Source organism: Ylistrum balloti, unplaced genomic scaffold, assembly GCF_031769215.1.
Source record: "Ylistrum balloti isolate Yb309-2 unplaced genomic scaffold, AGI_CSIRO_Ybal_v1 Utg370790, whole genome shotgun sequence".
Lineage (NCBI taxonomy): Eukaryota > Metazoa > Mollusca > Bivalvia > Pectinida > Pectinidae > Ylistrum > Ylistrum balloti.
The window spans coordinates 187,981-208,307 of record NW_026782461.1 but is presented as its reverse complement, the minus strand read 5'-3'; the positions used below and the strand labels follow the sequence as shown (position 1 = coordinate 208,307).

Sequence of the window (20,327 nt, the reverse complement as noted above, 5' to 3'; positions counted from 1 at the left end):
ACATTTTTACCAAGAATGTCACATTTCACACCTATTTTACCAATGCCATATTTACACATTTTTACAAGAATGTCACATTTTTTTACCAAGAATGCTATATTTACACGCTTTTACTAAGAATGCCACATTTACACGCTTTTACTAAGAATGCCACGTTTTTACCAAGAATGCCACATTTACACGTTTTTACCAAGAATGCCACATTTACACGTTTTTACCAAGAATGCCATATTTACACCTATTGTACCAAGAATGCCATATCTACACGTTTTTACCAAGAATGTCACATTTCAACATTTTACCAAGAATGCTATATTTACACGCTTTTACTAAGACTGCCACGTTTTTATCAAGAATGCCACATTTACACGTTTTTACTAAGAATGCCATATTTACACGCTTTTACTAAGAATGCCACATTTACTCGCTTTTACTAAGAATGCCATATTTACACGTTTTTACCAAGAATGCCACATTTACACGTTTTTACTAAGAATGCCATATTTACACGTTTTACCACGAATTTACAAAAAAGGAAAACAAAAACAAAACAGAAACAAAACCAAAACCACAAGAAGAAAAAACGAAAAACAAAACAAACAAATAATAAAAAAACAAGCAAACAAAATTCCAATACAAGTATGAAATGAACTTAACTGAAGCGTACTTTCTTGTATTTCATTAAAGCATAAACTTATTCGTTTACATTAACACGAAAAAAATCCCTTTTTCAAAAGAATCGACTTTGCAGAAAAAAAATCGCTCCAGTTTATACTCAACATAATGTGTTATTTTTTTTTTCATTAGTGAAGGGAAGGTCAAATACTAGTAACGTATTCCTCGTGACAAAAGAATCGTACGGCGAATGTTGTCGATGGTCGTGAAGCAGACATTACTTACCCTTCCATTATAGCCTTGGGTTTTTATCTTGAATGTTTTAAAGGAAATGACCCCGACGGTTTCATTGATACGTCTAATTGATTGTAGTAAGTAATCGACTATCAAAAGCTTACCAAATCTTCCCTACTGCAAGAGCAAAGGGACATAATTCGATGTTGTTTACTATTTTAAGCCGTATTTTTTATTCTTATTAATTTACCTGTTTTGTTGAATCAGTGCGTGACTTTAACCAATTCATATGATAGGTATATCTGAACGTTGTGCATTCATTATATTGAAGCTGAAGTCTTTTTAGCGTTGAGCAAACCAATGTTGAATTTTCATTTTACTTTCCATACGATAAAAAAAAGCATAATGTATTTATTTTTGTTATGATAACAGTACCTTACTCAGAAGTATCAGGTTGCTGGATGCTGAAAAAAACTTTTAATTACTCTTTCAATATTGTATCGAAGAACGCATATGATTTATCTATATATCAAACTTCCCTCGAAACTGTTAAAACAAATAATAGGAGACTAAAGAATCATGAGATACTGAGCAGGGCAAGCAACGACAACAGCGACGGTATCGATCTATCACACAACACTCTGCATCCGAGGGGCGCCAGAGGGATCATTAAAAATAGAGGAAAGTGCCGAGGGTTCCCGATTGACCTGTACCTACGTGACTTGAGCAAGTCTCTGTAAACATCGATCTGGAAATACCCCAATTGAATCCCCAATTTAGCAGGAACCTAGAAACTAGGACAGCATGAATCATCACAATGTGAATGAAGCTCACACAGAAGAGTCGTTTGGAAGTTCTATCTTCAAGGTGGTGGTAAGTATATAAACAATTATCATACCGCCATGTACGGCATCACACCGCGCAGTGCAGCTACAAGTGCATTGCTTGTCAATATTTTGTTTATATAACATCTACTATCCCGTTCTGTTGTATTTAACATTCATGTATCTTATGACATTTGATTATAATGGGGTATCTTTATAGATGAAGTTGGGACTGGCACATTCAACAAGGTTATGTATTTATGATCTCGACCTTGCACATGTTAAATGATGATTGTTTATTAGGTACCATCTCTTTTGAAATCTATACGATCTACGTCCCTGATACGATCCAGTGACTCAGATAGTGAAGAAATCAGAATACAAGTTATTGTGAGGCTTATAAAGTCTCGTCTGGTTAACGTTCTGGGATAATTTCTCAAAAAAACATCTAATATGAGAGATTTTAGTATCTATCTAAAAGGAATTTTTAAAATTATTTCATATTACTGGAAAATAACTACTATTGAATAAATATATTAAGAGGAAGGAGGAACGCAACTTCAACTTTACTACAGTTTAATAGAATAGTATTTATGAGCAATATGCTTAAATGTAAAATGCAATAGTTAACTTTGAATATTTGAACATCCATTTTTAAATTTCCGTGAGACTTTTTAACTAATCAAGATTTTATTATGTTACCATGGATTATAGCAGTTGTCAGACCGATCCATGATATCGTGAGTGACCTCCCTGTACAGCTATAACGTCTCTATTTCTGCGTGGTATGGAAATCGTAAGGATAGTGACAGTCAGTAGAGGAATGCAATTCCGTGAGTTGGCCAATAGGCGAAAGTTATTTGGGATGTTTGGTCGTTTTCTGACTCTTCTGTCTAAATCCTCTCACATGTGATTGACTGGTGCCAAATCGGTGCTTGCTTGGCGCCAATGAATAGGAAGGATGTTCTACAAGCTCTTACAACGTGTGGCCTAGCGTTATCATGCTGAAAGGTCAAATAGAGCCTTACAATGAAAGGCACAATATGATGCCTGATCTCATCTTGATAGCATACAGCCATAAAATTACCGTTAATGATTACTTCCCCAAACTATAACCGATCTACCTCCAAATCTGCCGTGGCTCAAAATACAAGTAACTGGAAAACACTCTTCTCGACACCAGCCAAACGATGACGGCCATGTGGTCGAAGTAACGTGAATCGAGATTCATCCATGAAGAACATGACTCTCAAACGTCTCCTAGAGAAATTTCCGGGCATATATGCCGTCAAGTCGCATACGACGTTCGACGTTCAGGTGTCAGTGGGATACAAACGCAATGGTGACGTGGGCATAAATTTGTCTCTTGCAGTCTATTTCTCACAGTTTTTGAGTGGATTCGACGGTTTCCATTACCAATGGTATATCGTGCCGTTCCGGCTGCCGTTAATCTCCTGTAATGCAAGTGGGCAAGCCTAATGAACTGATCTTGATGTCGCGACGTTACACGTGGACGTCCGGATCTCGGTCTGTTATCAACTTTGCCCGTGGCTTTGAGAGGTGAAATTAACCGATATATTTAAAAATTAAAAAAAATTTGATTGCCAATGCTAATCTAAGGGTGATCACGTGTCTTTGTGTTAGTTAGAAATCGACACTAGTTTGAATAGAAATGAACGCATGCGTTTAGGCGCGCCGGATGTGTATATTGATTTGGGGATAGGGTAAGGTGGCCTAATACCCCTCTGACTTTTTATACAGCTATGTATATTCATTGCAAAATACTTTACAGTGAAAGTTGCGTTTCTTTATCCTTACAGTATATGTCAATTGCATATAAAGTTATAAACAAGAGCATACCTTAATATTCATATTGATTGTTAATGTCACAACTGTTTTTACAGACATGGCAGGTTTGATGGAGATCGTCATCGCCCTCATTGTCGGGTATGGACTTTGGTACATAGTTCCAGCCTTCTGGCGGTATTACACCTTCTGTCGACTAATCAAACCATTTGCGTCGCAGACACAAAAGCCACATTGGTTTTGGGGACACCTTAAACTAGTAAGTATATGTATTTCATAGCAGGCAATTAAAAGTAAATATAGCCTGAGTATAATCATTATATCTCGCCTCAACTACATATAAGATTTTAGACAACAATCCCAAAGACGTGGTGGTGTTAGAGTGTTTGTTGTAACCTTTTCTCATGATTAAATGATTCCGCTCCATAGCTAAATCATTGTGATTTATAGAAATTAATACATAATGGTAGCTACCAAATAATATCTACACTTTATATATTAGATTTTTATCAATACAATATACCTATTAAAGCGACAAAAGAATCTTGAAGGTTTACAAATGCCGAAACAGACATCAGCATGTATCGTAACAGGCAAAACAGTGGCTGATTAGGTTACACAGGACGAGACACTGTCATTAATGTGTATTGTAACAGTCAAAACAGTCGCTGGTTAGTTTACACAGGACGAGAAACTGTCATTAATGTGTATTGTAACGGTCAAAATAGTGGCTGGTTAATTTACACAGGACAAAACATTGTCATTAATGTGTATTGTAACAGTCAAAACAGTGGCTGGTTAGTTTACACAGGACAAGACATTGTCATTAATGTGTATTGTAACAGTCAAAACAGTCGCTGGTTAGTTTACACAGGACGAAACACTGTCATTAATGTGTATTGTAACAGTCAAAACAGTGGCTGGTTAGTTTACACAGGTTGTAACGGTCAAAACAGTGGCTGGTTAATTTACATAGGACGCGACACTGTCATTAACGTGTATTGTAACGGTCAAAACAGTGGCTGGTTAATTTACACTGGACGAGACACTGTCATAAACCTGCATACTAACACAGAATGCAGTGACTGTTTAGATAACATTTGACGAGACACAGACAATAACGCGTAACATAATCGCAGCAGCATGGTATTCCTAGGAACAGAGGTACCATGACAGATCAACAAAAAGTTCAATTTCTACACTTAATCACATGTCCATCTGAGGATCCGAATAAAGCAATATAACATCACTATAATTAAGTAGTTAAAGTACATTACAATTCAGATTGCACGTTATCCCGAAGTAAAAAACAAAAACTTTTTACAGAATTTCTATAGATAGAATGAATAATAGTATATACGTCGATGTACCACAAAAACACAAAACTGTGATTGTTTAACTGGCATTCTTTTCATATTTTAGATTAACCTATCAAAATCAGTCACGGCGTCAACTGCGACCTCTATGGAAGGAGCCACAAACAAGATGTCTGTCATTTGGCTTTCCTTTATACCCAACTTGAATGCGATTCATCCAGAAACAGCAGCAACTATCCTGAATCTATCGGAACCAAAACCAAAGGGCAGAGGAGAACCATACAGCATCTTTACCCCATTTCTTGGTGTGATACTGTACTAAATCCGATACTGAATATTATTTACATCCTTACGGTTTAATGGATTCTCATCGTCCAGGAACGTTTTTAGCTCACCTGGCCCAAAGGGCGTATGCCGTTGCACAGCGTCCGTCGTCCGGCGTCAACTGTTTTCCTTTTAATAACTTTTTCTCAAAACCAATGGACAAAATGTTTTGATATTTTACTGGTTAATTCTAAGATGAAGCCTGACAAAATTTGCGATAAAAATGACCTGACTTACATGTCACAGGGACTAAATTTGTTAAAACCTTTGAACAACTTCTACTCATAAACTAATGTGCCTAGAGGCATGCTATATGGCTGGTATACATATATATACACACCAGGTGAGCGCTGCAGTCCCATTGGACCTCTTTTTTCCCATATATTCGATTTTCCAGAATGACACCACTTTAAGTTTATTGTGACACAGGGTAACTGAAATTTAAAATGTGGTATAGTTGACACCGAAGATAAGTTATGTCAGTATCGAAATGCTTTTCGTGTATTTTCCGTTAATTGTATGTAGAGTTACTGTTTCTGTGTCTGTTGTCTGTAATCTTTGAAGAATGTACACTATGACCAGGTTGTCTTTCTGTTCTTAATATGTCTTTGTGATGATGTTTCGAGAACATTGCTTTCAAGAAGTTTAAAAAATCGAGATAGAAAAAATAAAGTTTAGAAGCAATCATCACTCATGTCGCAAAGCAGATATGTAAGAAAACATCGTGAGGGCTAGACATAGTAATTAAAATTCAGAATCGAACTTGTGGTTGCAAGTCTGCCCTATTTAAGGATCTTTTGAGATTGTTTGACCTCAAGCTGAGCTTTGTTTGTCATCAAGACTTCTTGGGTGATAAGTACTTCAGAAATATCTATACTATGTGAGTCTATGGTAGTCGCTCTCAAATCTCATTGGTAATTATTCAATTTACTTTTTAAATCTATAATTAGATGTTAATTATTCATCTTTGTTGTCTCAGTATGAACAATTCGCATACGTAGCGTTATATTCATATTTTCGTTCTTATTTTTGTCCGCTTACATGATAATTAATAGGAATCATTTTCATACTATGAAACGCCTTTTGACTAGGTGATGGCCTGGTAGTCAGTAGTGGCCCAAAATGGGAACGAAACCGGAAGTTACTAACACATGCTTTCCATTTCGATGTTTTAAAACCCTATGTCAGCATTTACAACAAGGCTGCAGACACTTTATTGGTATGTACGTGCATTTTGTTACAATATTATCAGAAAACGTATGCCAGAAAGCTTGGATTTCTGTTTTGTGCAATTTATATGAATTTTGTTTTATACCTCACTGCCAAATCGCATAATCTTACTTTCAGTAAATTTGCTCTGCATTAGTACATCCTACTATGATAAATACAATGTATTTACCATACTCAGGTACAATAACGACTGGCAATCTGAAGCATTCGGATCAATTTACATTATTGTGTTAATTTATCGATATCTTGACATTGCAACACAACTGACGAAGGAGCACAATCCATATCTTGATCCCGGTATTTATATCGCGTAATAGCCAATTCGTCTCCATGATCACGCCGAGGATTTTTCGTTCTCTATTTACTACAACTTGGTGGTATAATGGTCAGTCAACTCCAAAATTTCTTCGCCAAGCTTTCAGTGATGTTTACAACAACCTCTAGAAAAAAATGTGTATCGTCCAGATCTCAACAGGTTGTTCAATTATATAATCCATACTGTTGTTATTACTACATGGATCATATGACAGTAATCTGAAATTTTGGCAGCAATGTCCAATTGCAAAGTGTGTCAGTCTCCATGGCATTGCAGTCGTCCTTTTACTTTCTTGAATTAAAATGAAATCTGTACTTTAGGAATTGTAACAACATCGGAAAACGTTTTCATTAACATTACCAATATTGTTAAGTTTATTATTGATAGCTATAGTTTTATCAACTTTTAATGAATTCCAATGTGTTAGAATATTTTAGGGAAGTCCTTCTGAATTTGTATAGACATTGAACAGTGTGCGATATCCTGCTTTTCAACTTATGTCTGCTTTACATTCACCTGTTTCGTATAAATATCTTATTACACATTATTATTTTATTTAGATATACACGTATTGTATCTATTTTTCTCTCTAGGACAAGTTTGCTGAACAGATGATACAGCGTCGTGAAAGTGTTGAAATAATGGATTCTTTAAACTTGCTAACATTGGATGTGATATTGCGATGCTCACTGTCTTATGATGGAGATATTCAGAAATAGTAAGTATTTATCATTGACAAAAAACAACAAAAGAACCCGCGAATTAAAAACAGAAAATACAAGAGGAATAGAACCGAGTGGTTCCGAAGAGAAGACGTTTTATCGAGGCCAAACTTCATCCTCAAAAATATCAGCTCGAAAAGCTCGGCAAATTATTGGCAAATGAAGAAATTGTTACTAACCGAAAACTAAACATCAGAGTCAAATCCTTCTGCTAGTAACATGTTTGTATGAATATGAATAATTTTCCATGTACGATCGAGGAATAAAATTTTTTCCGTCAGTTGAATGTCGGCGAATACATTACCACTCTCTCAACCCTGTTGTCATTCTATTTTTGTAGAATTTATAAATGTAGTGTTATTCAAGGAACATGTCTATTTCCAGAAAGAATATTTACATAGGATAACAAAAAAGATATAATGAAAATAATAACTCTTTAGATAAGCATTGAAATTTAATCTTACTTCAAATTAAGATACATATTAATATCAATAGTTGTTTTCGCTTAATAATTTCTTTAAAAATTCCTTCCAGCGAAAACCATCCTTATGTGAAGGCTGTACACGAAATCACAAGACTCTCTATGGAGCGTCTCAGGTAGGATAACATTTATACAAAATTTAAACACACTCCCCAGCGATTTGAGTCGCTACAGGAAAGCCAACCTGTAACCTTGGGATAAAATGTTTGAATTTGGGGAGCTTGAAAAGTCTTCTAGGGATATCCTGCACACGGAAGTATTACAACGTCAACATATCAATATTGTTTATGTCAACAATACTAATGTTTACTAGGTAACGTCAACATCTGATGAAAACAGCCGTTAAAAGTTCCCACGCATCACTAACAACAGGTCAATAGCATCAAGATGTCATACGATCAGAAAGCCTTATGTGTAACAAATTTTAAAAACAATTACCTTTTGATGGAGATGACACTTTATAATGTACAGAAAAAAATATCAAACCCAAAGTGACATCCGTGTTGTTGTTCTTTATAGAATAACAAATTTCAGTATTTAAAAAAGATTGAAGTACTTTGATTGATTGCTGAAATCGAAAAGTTTTTCCAATTTCTTATCACTCTCTTTGTTTACAGCAAACCATGGTATTTCATATTTTGGTCTCTCTACATGATGTCTGCAAACGGCAAGGAGTACAAGAAAAATGTGAATTTCATCCATAAATTTGCTGAAGAAATAATCGTGAAAAGAAGAAAGGAAATAGTATGTTTATATCAAACGTTATTTTGCTCTGTATTTATATTAAACCTGGGTCTCCAGTATTTGTTTCAATAGATGCTCTGTATGTAATTAACCTACTTTTGATAATGCAAAATGTAGATATGATAATTTTTCTTTCCCCTTTAAGTCGGAATTTTTTACCACAAAAACAAGATAAAATTTCCAGCATTAAATTTATATACTTAGCACTGACCAATCGAAATGTTTTCCGTGAATAAACTAAAGCAGTTAAAGGCAATACAATGGTAGTTTATGAAAAATACAGATAAATGTACAAGTAAATAGCATTGCTAAAACAAATTTACATTAAAGGATATACGAAATAATGAATAAAACTGGATCATGCTGCTGTTTAATCTTCCTACTACGACTTGTTCGTGATGTTAAGAGGGTGAAGTCTTGAATACTAGAAAATAAGTGAAAAATAAAGTAGCCAGCAACAAAAGCAAAAATGTATATAATAATATATGCATTTGCTACATTATTCTATACTTCCTGTTTATTCATTAGATAGTTACTTCTGGTTCTAATTCTTGATCTAGTCTTAGGTTGTTTATCTGATCAATTTCCGTTTTATTTTTTTAAAATTCGAATTGCAACATCTTTTGATCTTGTTTCAAATATGCACAAACAGGCAGAGGATCCATCATTAATCAAGAAAAAACGGAAGTTGGACTTCTTAGATATCTTATTAACAGCTCAAGACGAATCGGGAACCGGACTTTCAGATGAGGAGATCCTTGATGAAGTCAGTACATTTATGTTTGCAGGTGAGCCAACCTTTTTGATGTGAAGCCTTGAAGTTTATATTAGATTATTGCAAAATCGAACAAAAGCAAATTTGTTTTATTGTTGCATTTACTGGTAGTTTCTTCTATATTGTATTAAACAAAATAAAAATATTTTATTAATCTTAGTTCTTTGGGAATTTCAGGACACGACACAACAAAGGCTTCATTAGGATGGGCTATATACAATCTTGGCAAATACCCAGAAGAACAGGAAAAACTATTTCAAGAAGTGTGTGAAGTTACAGGGGATCGGAGGAACATAGACTGGCAAGAATGTTTACCTAAGTTTAAAAACATTTAATGTAAATCCAGTAAGACCAGTGTCAAAATATCAGGAATAGAAATGGTAGGGGATAATGAAATGAAATGTGAAAAATACAGTTGATTATCCATGCTGTTTTATCTTCAATGAGGTTTAGATTTGCGTAATACTACTAGATTTTGAGACCCAGTTTTTGTGTGTGTATATTTTTTTTGTTTTAATTTTATTTTTTACTGTGATACATACCTCATCATTATTATTCACATTGTAATGCGGGAAAACTACACAAAGTCACGTGGACATTATTGATCTCAATGTAGGGAAGATCTTGGTAAACTACAGAAGATGTCGATGTTTTTGAAGGAGACATTAAGGATGTATCCACCGGCAGGATCAACTTCCCGATCACTTACACAACCTCTAGAAATAGAGGGAGTAACTTTACCTGCTGGAAATGTGGTTGCCGTTAACATTTTAGGCATCCACTATCGACCTGATGTTTTTCCTAATCCGACGGTTAGTATAACAGACAACAACACTTCGACAGCCCATTATCAGCTCATGTCATCCGTAAACTTCATTCTTTCGTATCTTTTGTCACATGTTTTCAATGAAAGTTTCAATTAGGTGGTTTAGTCTTCCTTTTTGCAAAATTAATCCCTTATATAAGTTATCTTATTTGTCTGTTCGTACCTTTCTTATGTTGGTTTTTAAAAACCATTTTAAAAGTTGAATGTCATTAAACCATTCTAGGTCACCAATTTATGGTGAACTACATGTACAGCTATCATTGTTCCTCCGCCGTTGTGCGTTAACTTTTTATTATGAACATGATAGCTTAATTACAAACAACTTTTTATATGAAACTTGGTATTCAGCCTCATGTATCTGATATATCGAATGAAATAGACAATGTGGCTGATTGGATCATAACTTACAGAGTTATGGCCTCCTAAAATGCAATTACTATTGGACTCGGTAAAAACGATAATTTGAGTAAATTTAACAGGTTTGATGAAACTTGGTACATAGCCTAACATCGTGGGACCAATTCAATTGAAATCTACAGAATTGCGACCCTTTGCAATTTTAGTACCAGGAATCTTGTAGAGTCAATTAATTGAGTTAATATGAATAGATTTTGATGAAAATTACGAACAGTCATATATCAATGAGATCTCAGATCAGTTTGATAATACATATTGTACTGTACAGAGTCATGGCCAATGCTGTAACAAGGACCTTGTAAATACAATAAATATGTAAATATGAACAGATTTTGAGGAAACATGGTTTGCAGTCATATACCTCAGATGAATTGAATAGGACTGTTCCTATCGTAATTTTAGAGTTATGGTCCTTTACTATTGGAACTTGTGAACATGAGAATTTGACTGAATATGAGCAGATCTTAATGAAACTTGGTATTCAGCCTAACATTAATAAGATCTCAGAAGAGGTCAACAATGGACCCAATTTGATGTAACTTATGGAGCTTTGAGTTCTTATGTGACTGAGGAGGCCCTTATGCCTCTTGTTATTACCACGTTTCTCCTGAAGTTAAAGCCTTTTTTCTCTCTCGATAATTTCATTTTTTATACGCCCGTCGAAAGACGGACGTATTATGGTATGGCGCTGTCCGTCCGTTCGTCCGGCGTCCGTTGTAAACTTTTATTTGTCCGGAGATCTCCTCCTACATTTTTCAGCCGATCTTTATGAAACTTGGTAGGCTTAATCACTATGGTATGAAATTGTGTTTTCCTGAACGGGGTTTTGATTTGACGATTTTAATAAGAGTTATACCTTTGTTTATTTCACTATAGAAATCTTGTCCGGAGATCTCCTACATTTTTCAGCCGATCTTTATGAAACTTGGTAGACATAATCATCATGATATGAAGTTGTGTTTTCCTGAACGGGGTTTTGATTAGACGATTTTAATAAGAGTTATGGCCCTTTATTTGTTTCACTATAGAAATCTTGTCCGGAGATCTCCTCCAACATTTTCCAGCCGATCTTTATGAAACTTAGTAGGCTTAATCACCATGATGTGAAATTGTGCTTTTGCGAACGGGGTTTTGATTAGACGATTTGAATAAATATGCCCCTTTGCTGTTTTGGATATTCACGGGTGTATTTTGTTCCGCTTTGCGGTACTCTTGTTACACTTGTGTTAGATAGCAGTATAGCGAGGTCGGTATGCAACTGAAAAAACCCTGACCACGTCATTGTTTTGTCTGAAACTTGAACACTATTGACATGGACTATGCTAAAACCTATGATAAATGTACACGCATTGCATTATGGATCTAAAGTAAAGTGAAAACATTAATATGTGCAGTATAATCTAGTGCCTAGGTCAATCACTCGTTCGACACATTTTGACTATGGACATTTGAAATATTAAAGTTCTGCCAATATATTTATGATGCGATCATTATCCTTTCTATAACTTCGTGATATAATTGGGGAAACGTTCGCCTATTGTTAAATTTGTCTACAGGGAATACCTAAACATCATTCAGTATTATTATCTATGACTTGCCCATCTTTTTAATCAGATCGCATTAAACTCTTAAGTAAGTAAGTCTAAACAACGTCTTCCAACAGAACGCTAGTTTGAAGTTTCAGTTCACCGAAGCGAAAGGAATTCGAGATGATTTCGAGAGTTTAAAGCGTTGGCTTTCAATTCAACTTTCAGATGTCGATGTAAAACGATACTTTAAAGCACAGTTCAAGTTAAATGAGAGTTTCTTTTTCTTTTTGCAGGAATTTCGTCCGGAACGTTTTCTTCCAGAAAATTCTGAAAACAGGCATCCTTTTGCTTTTCTAGCATTCTCGGCTGGAGCAAGGTGAGCTTCATTGTGAATATAAACTTTATTTATTTTTACAACAATTGCGAAACAAGTTATGTCAACTTATACTAATCACTCTGGTTGGCCCGGATGTAAGCGCGCGAGGGGTCTTATTGTGAGAGGAAACCGGAGTACCCGGGGAAAACCCACGGGGTCGGGCAGGTTACCCCTTACCGTTCCGGGAATCGAACCCCGTCGGCTAGGTGAAAGGCGAGTGCGTTACCACTGCGCCATCCGACCATCGATTGTAGATTCTAACAAAATGATTTGGCATACGATTTTGTGATATTGATACCTTTCATTTGGTTTATATAAATAAACAAACAAAAGAGAAAAAAATACCCCTTTAAGATATGGAAACACAAGACTCATAAAAATATCTATAGTTGTTTATCGGTACATTACCTTAATAAGGAATCTTAGCATTGGTTTCTGTTTTATCATATTCACAAAGACTATATACAACACGAAAAAGGTTACCATACATTGACCAATTTTTTTCTGCTTTCAATATTGAAATGCTGGGTCGTTCTTACATTTATTTCAGTGGCTTTTTCTCAATCTCTTCTTAAGTTCCAACAATTTAGGCCCGTTGCATCTTAAGTTTAAATCTAAATTAAAAAAAGAACTTGTTACATTCGTGTATTTTAAGTCTGTAATATTAAAAATATACAACATTCAGTATAGATAATTAGTCTTACTCTGAATCAGAAGATTTCCTGTAATTAAGATAGAGTTATGCTACATTTTGATAACATTTATTATTCAGGAACTGTTTAGGAAAAAGTTTCACAATGAACGAACAAAAAGTGGTATTGGCAAAGTTGCTCAAACGGTAAGTTGACCAATTTCTTTCCGAATGTTTGGACGTCAGAGGATGCAATGCTTTTAAAGATGAAATGTTTTACGAAAAGCCACAAACCAGATGGCGAACAACACTAATATTATTAGGACAAATGGTACCAAGTGTTACATTCAATTATTGTAGACAAAATTATTAGGCACTGATATCAATGATAAAGAAATAAAGTAATAATTCCAAATTGATATTCCGATAACTTTCGAGTGTTAATTGATTTCTACTGGTGTGAATTGCATATTTTGCACGAATCAATAGAGATATTGAGGTAGAAGATCCAAATACGTTTGGACCTTCTCGTCTTGAGCTTCCCTTGGCGTGTAGTTTTGCAAACTAATGTCATTTGAAGAGATGGTAAACATGTATCACATGTACATTGTGTACAAGCTGGATAATGAACAGGTTTTCAATACATGCCGGTCATCTGCATGACTTTCACGACATTTGTGAAATTAACATGGCAGTAATATCACATATAAAACCATATCACTCCTTTAATGATGTTTAATCAACATCAATAGCATACACCATTAAGATATATCAAATAGATCTTCGTTACAATATAACTATTTACAATTATATGTTTTCATTCAGGTTTAAGGTTGTACTGGATGAAAGTCATGACGTTACGCCAATACCATTGTTTATTCTTCAACCGAAAGACGGCATCAAAGTTAGTTTTGAGGAGCGATGATATTGGGGATTCCAGAAAAAAGTAGTCGTTCGGATAACATGTCCTAAATCGCCTGGAACTGATGGTGTAAATTACATATAATGACGATCTATAAGATTAATCAGTTGTATAGACAAACTCCTCTTTGCACCTGTACAATGTATAATCATTTCATGTTATGTCATTGACCTATGTAAGTCGTCAACAATTTGTAGATATTTACATGACGAATCAGGTGTAAAAAGAGAAATTTGTACATTTTTTCTAATTATCAACCATAATAAACGCAACTTCTATTCATATTTCTATAGTCGTAACTGCCAATTTTTAATTTCCGAACGTAATTTCAGTCCGTAGCATTTCTGCCGATTTCTCGGTGAGTGACACAACATCTCCTTGCTCCAATTCTATGTCTTATTTGGTATGCACTTTACCAATGATCCCTTACTAAAGTCATACATGAAATTGTGTTTCTCGGAAACAATCCCTCAATCGATAATGGTCTCTGTTAGATCATTGTTATGAAATGTACATCAATAATATATATCAGCGTGGCGTCGTCGTTCTCCTTTTGAAGTAAGCCTAATAGTGTTATGATTATGTAGTTACAAAAACACAATCAATTACCCTATTATTGTTACAAATGTGTATACTTTTTTATATGTTAACTGAATAGTGATGTAATAGGTGTCTATGTTATTGTATTGTTTGACTCATTACAGCCAGACACTTTAAAGTTGTACAAAGGACATAAATTGATAAAACCCTTCAATGCAAATAACAAAGTAAGAAATAGATGCATTAGAGTTAAAAGAATCATACAGCTATTTCGTCCTTCAAGTACTCGTTACTGATTCTACATCATACAGCTGTTTCGGGTCCTTCTAGTACTCGTCAGTGAAGCTACATTATACAGCTGTTTCAAACTTCTAGGCATCGTCAGTGACGATTCATTATACAGCTGTTTCGTCCTTCTAGGCTTCGTCAGTGTTGCTACGTCATGCAGTTGTTTCGTCCTTCAAGGACTCGTCAGTGATATTACATCATACAGCTGTTTCGTCCATCTAGGAATATTCAGTGATGATTCATCGTACAGCTGTTTCGTCCTTCTGTGACTCGTTACTGATTCTACATCATGCATCTGTGTCGTCCGTCTAGGCCTCGTCAGTGATGCTACATTGTACACCTGTTTCATCATTTTAAGACTCGTCAGCGATGTTAATGACCTAAAGATTGAAACTTCGAAGGCAATAGAAGAAAGCCAAAGTTGATCTCAAGAAATGTCAGAATCTAGATGCTGAGGTAGTTATTTTTAATGGATCTGAAATTTCCAAAGGAAACCATACGTCCATGAATTCATATATTTTCAATGTGATTTATGTAGTAGCTTTAATCAACATTGATAATACATGATTTTATAGGTTTAGAAACGTTTTACATACAGGCTTAGATGAATTATCAACTTTAGAACAGTCACTGTTTGCTTCGGCTCAGAATCTTGCACTTTCATTTGATTGCTTTTGAAATGAAATCTTTTCTTCCTTTTCAATGTTTTATCATTAACCTCAAGTAAATTTTGTAAAGTTAGGAATATCGTCAATACGACATGAAAATTATACAAAATTGTATATCTTGGCTTCATAAATGATTATGATGCAAGTTTATTTATGATGTTGTCGTGGAAATGATTAACACATCCAATTATTGGATGTTCACCAACCCTTTGATAAGCATATCGACTTTGCAGAAGGAATGTGCTTTATATTCATTGTATAATTGTCTATAGTATTCGACGTATGTGTAAGTTCAACGTTAAGGGAAGACATTATAAAACGTGTTTAAATTTAGCTATAACATTTGAAGAGACAATATCTTCCACATATCATACATAAGGTAGAGCACAGATTCAAGTAATAAAATATAACAATTTTATTCATTTAAAAATCGCCAACACGATACAGTACATGACATGGTCAATTAATAGGAAGTCTTGGTAGATATCAGCAAAGCAAAATTTGTTAACCGAAAAAAGAGCTAGTATTCAAAATGACATCAAATCTTAACTAATGTGATTCTATTTTGTTTACTTGAAAGTTATGTTATTTTTTCTTTTTAAAACGAAATGCTAATTCTAAAACTTTGTTTGCTAATAGTGTTAAATATGAGAATGGCAAAGTGTTATAACTTTTTTTAAAACACACGTCTTGAAGAAAAGTCTAATGAATAAAGATAAATATCTATGTTTAACGTAGTAGGTGAATTACATATTTCTGTTCCAGTGACCGCCATTTATCACTAGAAAAAATAGAGGAATATGTACTAGGGTATACGTCCGGAACAGCGCTGTTCTTTTTTTTTTTTTTTTTTAAATATGAAATAATTATGCTGTCTTCATTGACATGCGTTAATCTTATTTCATTCTTCAACACTACTTCAATAATCTGCAAATAGTAATAATCCCAGCGATACACACGGGTGCAGCATAACCTGCTACGCGTTTAAGCATTTGTGTTCTCGTCTCCTGAACGGCCTCTGCTTGAGCAGGACCCTTGCCAACAATATCCTTCTTCAGAGCTTCGATATCTTTCTCAAGTTTTCGACGTTGCTCATGTTGATCTTCTCTCGTTAAGAGGTCCATTTCGTTTTGGAGAAGTTTGATTTTCTTTTCGATTTTAGCATTCCCCTTCATAATTTGGTTGATCCTTTTTTCGATTTCTTCTGCGATTTTATCGAACAATGCAGTTCTGTAGTATTTGCTCCCTCCCCCGTTTTGTTGAACAACTTTTTTCATCTGGAAAATAATCCGTTCGGCTTCCTGTTCCCTAACATCAGCTGTTGCCCTGTTTGAAATAACAATATTGCCCCCCTTACACGACTTAATAATTTCTTGCATGCCGTTTGGAAGCTTCAACTTCTCTGATTGGAAATCAAGTCCATCTGCTTCGAGGGTATCTTTGCATGTAAAGACAACAATCGTGTGCTTTACAAAATTTTCACCAAACATTTCTTTGATCGATTCAAGCGCATTCTGGTCTTCCGGACTGTATCTTTCTCCAACCTTCAGCACAAGAAGGAAAATATGAACTCCAGGGTAAGCCAGACAGGTACATGATACTAACTGCTCCGCTAGCCATTCTTTTGGAGATTTTATGTCGCAAAATCCTGGAGTGTCGACTAGTACAAGTTTTGTACCAAATCTTTTAAACTCCTTAACCAAACAATTCCTAGTTACACCCTCGTAGCCACCTCTTGATTCTAGAATGTTCTCACCAATCAACGTGTTTCCTGTTGCACTTTTGCCTGCCCCGGTTTTCCCGATCAAAACAATATGCAAATCTGTAATGTAAATAAATATAAAACAATTCATACGTATTAAAAAGAGAAAACTATTTTGATCCAGTTTATAAATATGTTTTCATAAAGAATATCACAGGACATTTTGTTTGTATCCAGAATATTGGTAACTTTTCCCACGCAGAACTAGTTTACCAACAAGAAGTAATCTATTGCTATTTCAAGATAAGGTTATTCCCGTATTAATATATAACTTTTTTCGTTTCTTTTCGTTTGACGGTAATGGAGAGCTTGATATTTTTATTCAAAGTTCAGTTCTTTCGTACTGATATACCAAAAAGTAATATAAGAATGGTTATAATCATCATACTTCACCTTGGTTTGAAGAGTCTCCAGTTGGTGGAAACCATTTTTGATTGGTCGCCGCCATCTGTTAAGAAATACGGTAAATGAACATTTCATATTGATAATTGCTTGATGATTAACTGCAGTCTAGTTGAGGTGCGGTTGTCTTATAAATGAAAACGTAGTTCGATTTGTCTTCACGTTTCAAGTACTTCCTGTGTGTTCATGCGTCAGCTCTATAGAAATCACTGAAGAGACTAGACATGCCTGTATTTACGGCGTGCACGGTATGTTAAACTAACAACATCAAAGTGCGTATTCATGCAATACGAGGAATTAAAAAAAAATCAATTAGACAGATTTTTGCCATACATTACACAAACGTAACTCTGCATTGAATAGGACTTGGCCTGAATATGAATCGTGTTACTACGTTTGTAAACATTGCTTCATATAAACTGTGGTTGTTTAATGCATGAACGAACATGTTGTATATGGTGTGATGGCCTAACAGGTTTGTTTCGGTGAATAGTTTGCTATATGGATAAGATGCATTTGCTTAGACGAGATTTTCTCATAAACAAGAAACCTGATAATTACCCGAGATGAGCAATATTGAACATAAAGGTTAATGGAAAAGTAGCTCTCAAGTGCCATAAAAAAATCATTGTGACATTAATGATAGTAAGTCAGTCTCAATACGTACATACCATCAACAATATCATCCTATACTTATTGTTCTTACAAAGTTATTTCAAGTGGAAAAAAAAAATTATGCTCAAAAATGCATTTTCCACCCTATAAAATTGTAGTAAAGTTAACCTCCGCTCTAAAAAGAAATGTGATGATCATTTCGGTAATTTAAGCAACTTAAGGCGCTTCAACCATACCTGGGTGTTGAGAAGAAGATTTTTGAAATCTGAGTCAATTTGACCTCTTTTAGACCTGCCTAACAGCACCCGGGTGTCAGTCAGGACTATTCGATTCATACCATCTAGTCGTCATCCTTTAAAGTTTTAAATATTTCCATTGGAAATTAAACAAATTATACTCAAAAATCCATTTTTCATATATGAAGTTAAGTAAACTGTTCACAGCTCTATGTATAATGTACATAGCGTTTGTATATATATGACGCCATCTTGATATTAGGAATTATGTAAGCTTATTATATAAGATTTTTAAAGAAAATGGCAAATGATTTAGCAGTATTATTTAAATACTTGCAATTCTTTTTAGCTTCGAAGGAAATTACTTTTTAAATGTAAACAATCGGAAGGGAGAGGTGTCTGAATGTGAAAGATAAGTAGACAGAAATATTGATAAATGCCTTCCGCCATATTGATGTTATATATTTGCACGTTTTTGTTTGTTAAGTAAAATACAGAACAACCTCAACAATCAGATGTAATATAGTAAGGCTCATTTAAATGTTATTCAAATACTTACAGTTTGATTTTAACCAAACACGTCTTATTTGTTCTTGAAGACGAAAAAAGTTTCGTCGCTGTTAGTTTATCAGTCAAGGTCTTTCTGAGTCAAGTGCGTACACCGTATATGTTGCGATTGTTGAACGACAGTTATCAAACATTGAATCAATAATGCATAACAGGAAACAATGGTGCATTATTTAGCAAAAACTCATTGCTTTGTTACACGAAGTAGTAACACTACAATGACAACGTTTACCCTGTACGCACTAACCCCTTAGTTAAACTTTTTTTTTTGTTTTTTGTTTTTGTTTTTTGTTTGTTTTGTTTTTAAGTTTAGAAAAATATTTATTCCCTCAGCAATTAATTTGGAGGAGGCTGCCAGGGTTGAGGAGCCCTGGGATCAGCCTCCGTACAGATAAGTGCGATCACGCAGGATGCCTCTCATTCATCATACAAACACACTTCCATGTAGACACTTACATGTAGCCATTAGAAACAATAAATATTTTGGTAAACCTAATATAAATAGACAGACAAACAAGTAGAAATATTTACATAAACAACAAAATCATGGTAAACAAACAGGACAGACATACAAATAGGTTGTACAAGTGACATTCTAGACAAGAGATCTCAAACAGATAGACTAGACAATAGACATAAAACAAACAAAAAAAACCAAAAAGAACACACAACAGTGTAACATAGTACAGTGCTAAAAGAAATGTGATACTTATCTATTTTTATTTTTTTAGGAAAGGAACAGGAGTGATGACTATCATTACTAAGTAAGCAGCTTTTGAGAGAATTATGTGTGAGGATTATATTCTAATAGAGTTGACCATTTTCTCCAAAAGGTTTTAAATTTCTCGGATTCATTTTGATTTTTCGATATATACGTTTGCACTTTATAAGTTTCCTTAATCTCATTTAAAAGTGCAAGTATAGATAAGCTATTTTTAAGACATTTTGTTTTATATATATAATATTTAATGATTAAACTTATCAGATTGTCAACTGCATCCTTTGTTTTATCATTGCTTAAGAAACCAAAAAGGAAAGATTTCTTATTTAATATAAAGTTAATACGAAAAATCTGAGACAGTCTCTCAAAGCTAAGTAACAGTCGTCTCACCTCTTGACAATCCCACAAAATGTGTTCAATTGTTTCTCTATTTACATAAT

General features: G+C 34.5%; 2 protein-coding genes across 2 annotated transcripts; one reads left to right on the top strand and one right to left on the bottom strand.

Moving 5' to 3' along the window:
* Window positions 1-1,642: 1,642 nt before the first annotated feature.
* On the top strand, window positions 1,643-14,376 carry LOC132558451 (cytochrome P450 4F6-like). Its single transcript, XM_060223024.1, has 13 exons — window positions 1,643-1,722; window positions 3,578-3,738; window positions 4,902-5,100; window positions 6,211-6,338; window positions 7,259-7,383; window positions 7,922-7,984; window positions 8,486-8,612; window positions 9,265-9,400; window positions 9,565-9,688; window positions 10,004-10,199; window positions 12,453-12,535; window positions 13,308-13,373; window positions 13,992-14,376. Exons 2-13 carry the CDS (start codon window positions 3,580-3,582, stop codon window positions 14,089-14,091), a joined length of 1,506 nt encoding a protein of 501 aa, XP_060079007.1. The 5' UTR covers window positions 1,643-1,722; window positions 3,578-3,579; the 3' UTR covers window positions 14,092-14,376.
* Window positions 14,377-16,498: 2,122 nt separating this feature from the next.
* On the bottom strand, window positions 16,499-17,794 carry LOC132558424 (GTPase IMAP family member 7-like). The gene is made up of 2 exons (XM_060222991.1): window positions 17,740-17,794; window positions 16,499-17,406 (listed from the first exon to the last, which is right to left on the bottom strand). The coding sequence occupies exons 1-2, from the start codon at window positions 17,792-17,794 to the stop codon at window positions 16,499-16,501; spliced, it is 963 nt and encodes a 320-aa protein (XP_060078974.1).
* Window positions 17,795-20,327: the final 2,533 nt, after the last annotated feature.